Genomic DNA, 5,778 nt, shown 5'->3' with positions numbered 1-5,778 from the left:
GAAATAACGGAAAATTATTTTACATTCTATGTCACCTGTTACCCTGCATGTATTTTACATTTGGGCTGTACATTTTGAGATTTAATTATGTTTTGCAGTTTTTTGTAAATCAACGGCTCTTCTGGTATAAAAAAACAAGCGTGTTTCCGAAGTTTTGTCTGCTATGCGGCTAGACATATTCCCTGATAAAGTCTTGTCGCTACATCGGAATTACAGTTTTTTTATACCAGATGAGTCAATTAGGCATTAATAACATTATGCCTGGTAGCAGGAATAACAGAATATGTATTTTACATCCTAGATATAAACGCACCCACGACCCCACCCCAACCCAATGCAAATGAAGATACAAAAGTTATCAGTGGTGTGTTAGGTGTTGAAGATTTGGTGGTGCAGCAAAAAGTAAGTTATCTATGTTATTAGGCGGAACCAGGGGGTATTTAAGGTTTCACTTCCCCCCACTTAAAAAAAAACAATTTTTTAAAAGGTACAAAAAATGTGTTTGCGGAAACTTTTCCCGCCAATTATTCTGCCAGTCAGTTGTTGTTGTATATAGATGTTTTTAAGTTCTATACATCACCAGTTGTCTCATCAGTGTGAATGACACTCAACAGTTCAAAACCATGCCAATATGTAACTTTGTGGGTGATGAAGGTTTTACGACCCCCCACTTAAAAAAAAAAATTTTTAAAAGGGTAAAAAAATTTTTTTTGCGGAAACTTTTCTTGTCGTTTTTTTTTCTGCCAGTCAGTAGTTGTTTTTATTGTATGTGTTGCAGACACAAATATTACACTTGTAAAAAATAGCTCCACTGAAAATTGATTGTATATCGATGTGTTAAGTTCTATACAGGTTTCTGATCGGTATGAATAACACTCAACTGTTCAAAACATAATAGATATTAAGTTATATCATGTTGTGTGTTATGTAAATATTAATTCACAGAGTAAACATCGAAGTAAAAGGAAGAAAAATTCAAAAAAGAAATCCCACAAAAGTAAGTTTTTGTTAAAATGTTAATTTTCCAGTTTTTCACTCCACCTTATGCAGCAGGGTAACTGTAATAAATTCTGCGAATCTGACCCTGATCCATAGATCGAAGGAGTCTATGCCCTGATCTGGTGCTCATAGAGTTGAACGATTCTTGTGTAAAAAAATACAGTCTGGATCTGGTGCTATGAAAACGTAACTGACAAAAATTAAGTTCAACCATTTGTATAATAAAAAAAAAATATTCTAAAATAAAAAAAAGATATATATATTCTTTGTCCAAATGGCATTGTCAGTCTTTTATTTAAATATAATCTGATTCTTAGCACCAGACCGATATAGCAGGATAGCTAAGTCATTATTTGTCTTACACATTTACATTTCTCTTTCCACAGATGACAAAGAAAGTGGATCAGCCTGTAGCAAGTCAAGGTATGATTATTGTTGTTGTAACACAACTTATTATGATGTAACAATGCATGTTATAGGTCAAGGCATGTGTCAAAGGAAGGTCATCATAGAAAGAAGCATAAAAACAAGTATGTTTGTTTACAAATAATATTTTAATAGTTTGTTTATCCGTTTTTGTATGTCATACAGTTCATGTTTTAATATATCTCTAATGTACCAAATATATTAGAAATAGAAAAAAAAACAATCTTTTAAAACAACAAAATTATGTTACTTAATGTGAAATTTTTATTGCTTCAAAATTAATTTTATATCAAAAGTTTGAAATCAACATTATTTTGCTCAGAAAATCTCATCATAAATCACCTGACTCCCACTCCTCGGATGAAAGAGAAAGAAAGAGAATACGGAGGAGATCCTCCTCCTCATATCATAGGTTGGTTTATGATGTCACAATGTTTGTTTAATATTTAAATCTAAATATGTTTCAGGCGGCATCACTCTTCCAGTGTTCCCAGATCAAAAAGTCGATCACCTGATAACATTAAACAACATATGCAGAGGTAAAATTTGGCAACATTGATAACTAAAACTGTTTCTTTAACAATTAACTCAGGTAATTTAAAGTGCTAAACCAAACACAACATCTTCTGCAATGCATTAATCAATAAACATTTCGTTTAATGTGGCAAAATAAAACCAACCTAATATTTGATTTTTCGCTTATTAACATTTATATGTTTCAGGCCACCACAATCTTCAGTGAGTCCTATTTCAACATCCAAACACAACAGCAAAGGTATTTTTAATATTAATATGGGTTAATTTGTATAATTTCTATGTAAAAAGTTTGTGAAATGTAGTTGTGGTTTTTTGGTTACACCGGTGGCATGTGAGGTACTTCCATTATAAAAGCAGTCTGGGGTGTTTGGGTAATGGATTGTATCTGGATTAAATCCTAGGTCCCTGAAAGTTTCTCACCAACATAAAATAGTTTGTGAAGTTTGTACAGTAATGGTTTAATGTTAAAGTCTGAGAAGTTTTGCAAAAAACAATGTTTACTGTTTTTTTTATATTTTAAGGGCATAGTTTATTAGTTTTTTTTAACATTGTACAACCTGCATATTTTTATTAGAAACCCCCAAAAAAGAAGAGAGCAAGGCAAAGAAGAGAATAAAAGAAAAAAATAATTTGTTGGCATGGCAACCACCACTCGAGGACGATGAAGAGGAAATTGTTCTCTTGGTTTGTTTTTGAATATTTGTTGATGATTTTTTAAATAAACATCTCAGTAAAGAAGGTACCATTGCAATTTACGCATGCCTGTTTTTGAGAATATAATATTATACTTAACAAACATTGCTCTAACCCACAAATGGGTTGTCTAAATTGTCAGCCATACATAAAAATCACTCATAAAGTTATATATTTGGTAACTTGCAATCAGTTCTGCCGTGTTAAGATAAAAAAGTTACATTCATACTTATATGTGCAAGGAACTTGGATTTTTTCAGTAATGAGCAAAATCTGGCTTGAATCGTAGGTTCTCTATAGACCTCACCCATATAAATATTAAATGCCTAGTGGACTGTAATTATTCTTCATTTTCTTAGAAGAAACACAAAGAGAAAAAAATCACTTCTTCTGCGGAAAAAACTCTTCCTGAAAATATGCTGACTAATAATAATGTGGGGCAAGATTCAAAATTGATTAGTCATGATATGCAAATTAGCAAGAATGAAAATGCGGAAACAATAGAAAATAATGCCGTCACTTCTCCTAGTAAGTGGTTTATGTATATATTTTGCATATCATCTTTTAAAAAAAATCAAGAAAAATAAAAAAGATTTTTTGATTGAACATAATAAACCATAGTTGTAAAATTTCCAAAATAAAAAAAACTGAAGTTTTAAAACATTTTCTTGCAGCCGAATCCACCCCTGAAGTTAAAATAAAGGTGAGACTGTTTTGTTTTACCATATTTACCAATTATTTTTGTATAATAAATAATATTTAATAAATTTTATAAGATAATTTTCAAAACTGATCTTTTGGTCACAAGACAAACAAAATTTTTCTTTTCAATAAATTATATAACTTATATCATTGATACACAATATTAATATTTAATAATGTGTATATATTATACCAAAATCAATTTTCTGCCAAGAATTCTTGAAAAATATTTTTTGCGTGCTAATTTTTTAATTTTTAAACAATAGGTTGATGATGATGTCATAGATGAAATGTTGACCTCTGCACTTGACCTTCAACCTGAGATCAAACCAAGGTCAAAGGTCAACATAAGGTCACGTATGTTACAACTACAACAAGCACAACAGAACAATGAAGTAAAAGGTGACGATAGATTTGTAATTTGTGTGAATATTATTTATGGTTGAATGAATGTAACTTATTTATCTTCTCACCCACAGCAAAGCAACGACAGCCCTTATAACATGTGTGTTCTGTTTCATATACTGCTTACGAGTTATAACGAATGTAACTTATTTACCCTTGCATGACATGGCTACAACAGTGGTTGTACCACGCGTGTTCTGTTTCATACACCACGTGCCGGTTTACAAGTTACCACATATGTAACTTGGTGGGTGAATTTTTTAGATTTTCGTAGAACCAGTATCTTTTGATCTGAAGGCAAGCTTTCTATTCTTTTCCTAAAAAACAAATATTTTTTGCAATTTAGTGAAAACTTTCTCTCTAGCGGAAATTATTTAAAGTTAAAATATTTATTCCACAGTGAACAACATTGAGTTAGAAGTAAACAATAATGAAACCACGAACAACAAAGCTGAAGCTGTTTCTCCTGATGTGATACAATTGGGTGTTTCACCCATAATTAACGGGGTAACCCCTATCACCCCCATGGAGGTGACCCCTATTACTTCTGGATTAGGGGTCAATCCAAAAGATGTTGAGTCCCATCTTACCCCGGCGGTGTCCCAACTTACTGGGAGTGAAGGTAATTCCCCTGAAAGTGTGGGTTCGACGGGTGAATATGGTGATTCCCCTGAACCACCTAAAGATATTGGGATTTGGTCGGATGACGACGAAAGTAAAGTAAAGAAGGTATCTGTGAAGAGAAAGAAGCGTAATCGACGAGGTGACTCAGCGAAATTAAAAGATGATTCGACAAAATTGACAGGCGACACAGAAAAATTTGAAGACGACCCAAAAGTTGACCCAGCAAAGAATGCTTCGGTTGCCAAATTTCAAGATGACTTAGATAAAATTGAAGTTGCTTCTGAAAAAAATTCAAACAAGTTGGAAGAAAGTTCAAAGGTTTTTCCTGCAGAAATTGTGAATGAACCAGAACATACTGAAACTGTGGTCATTAGACCAGAACCACCCCCACCACCCCCAACCAAACCCACCATGATACCTACCCTGACCCCCGCGTTTACCCCGGCAACAGTGGGTCAGTTCCGGGTAAGCGACCTCGGTCGTGTCATCGAAGATCAAGTAGAGGAAGAATTACAACTCCACGACGCGATTCCCCACAAAAAAACCTTTGTTTTCAACATAAAACTCCCCAAACCTGAGGATACCGGGAACCCCCTGAATAAGAAAAAGAAACATAAAAAGAAATCGAAAAAAAAGAATAAAGAAATTGAAAAAACTTCAACATCTGTTGAGACCTTACCCACTGCGTCAACCACTGTTATCACTTCAGGGATTTCCCCTTCTAACCCGATTCAAACAGCCGGAAATCCCCAGACAGCAATTCCTGGGGCTTCCCCCTCTTACCCCGCAATGGGAAATACCCCTCACCAAAACATGATGTACAACGCCCATTATTACCACACAATGCAAATGCACCAGCACTACATGAGGGGAATTCCCTACCCGTACTACCCCCACCATATGATGGGGTACATGGCTTACCCCAATCGACCCCCCTTACCCATCAACGGACGACCCCCGCTGCCCTCGGACCCCCCACCCTTACCAGACGAAGCATCAAAACCACCGGAGCCAGTTTTCGGTTCGTTGTTTTATAATTTTACATAACTGTTTGTTCGTATTTTATATTTTTAATTTAAGTTTTTTTTTTTTTATATGTACATAAGTTTTACATTGTTATTTATATATACATTACTTTTTATTTTTTTTTTTTTTATATATAGCTTAGCTGATAATTTGGACTACCAATTTTACCCATTAGTGACCATTGGGTCAAAGAATTGCTGTTAAGTGTCTTGCCCAAAGACACTTACGCCTACAATTCTTACTCACCACTAACCCCAATTTTTACCCACAGACTCGAAGAGATTAAGCGACCACGCTGTCTTAAGTTTGTTTGCAAGTAAAGATATCACTGAGGAATCTTTACAAAAACAGTTCTATCCTGTCAAG

At 34.2% G+C, this 5,778-nt stretch overlaps 1 protein-coding gene and 1 non-coding gene across 2 annotated transcripts in view; both read left to right on the top strand.

Moving 5' to 3' along the window:
* Window positions 1-148: 148 nt before the first annotated feature.
* LOC100182786 overlaps window positions 149-5,778 on the top strand; it is an 8,415-nt gene continuing 2,785 nt past the window's right edge. Inside the window, exons 1-14 of the mRNA XM_026837291.1 lie at window positions 149-215; window positions 302-402; window positions 946-997; window positions 1,386-1,422; window positions 1,479-1,529; window positions 1,748-1,837; window positions 1,893-1,964; window positions 2,148-2,200; window positions 2,537-2,646; window positions 3,015-3,183; window positions 3,330-3,358; window positions 3,624-3,759; window positions 4,163-5,407; window positions 5,684-5,772. Of these exons, the coding sequence (XP_026693092.1) occupies window positions 164-215; window positions 302-402; window positions 946-997; window positions 1,386-1,422; window positions 1,479-1,529; window positions 1,748-1,837; window positions 1,893-1,964; window positions 2,148-2,200; window positions 2,537-2,646; window positions 3,015-3,183; window positions 3,330-3,358; window positions 3,624-3,759; window positions 4,163-5,407; window positions 5,684-5,772 (2,286 nt within the window). The 5' untranslated portion in view covers window positions 149-163. The remainder of the gene's footprint in view (window positions 216-301; window positions 403-945; window positions 998-1,385; window positions 1,423-1,478; window positions 1,530-1,747; window positions 1,838-1,892; window positions 1,965-2,147; window positions 2,201-2,536; window positions 2,647-3,014; window positions 3,184-3,329; window positions 3,359-3,623; window positions 3,760-4,162; window positions 5,408-5,683; window positions 5,773-5,778) is intronic.
* mir5612 (microRNA 5612) lies at window positions 535-592 on the top strand. Its single transcript, NR_048949.1, has one exon. It is a non-coding gene; the product is annotated as a microRNA 5612 (primary transcript).

This window comes from Ciona intestinalis, chromosome 1 (assembly GCF_000224145.3).
Source record: "Ciona intestinalis chromosome 1, KH, whole genome shotgun sequence".
Classification (NCBI taxonomy): domain Eukaryota; kingdom Metazoa; phylum Chordata; class Ascidiacea; order Phlebobranchia; family Cionidae; genus Ciona; species Ciona intestinalis.
This window is presented reverse-complemented; position numbering and strand designations above follow the sequence as displayed.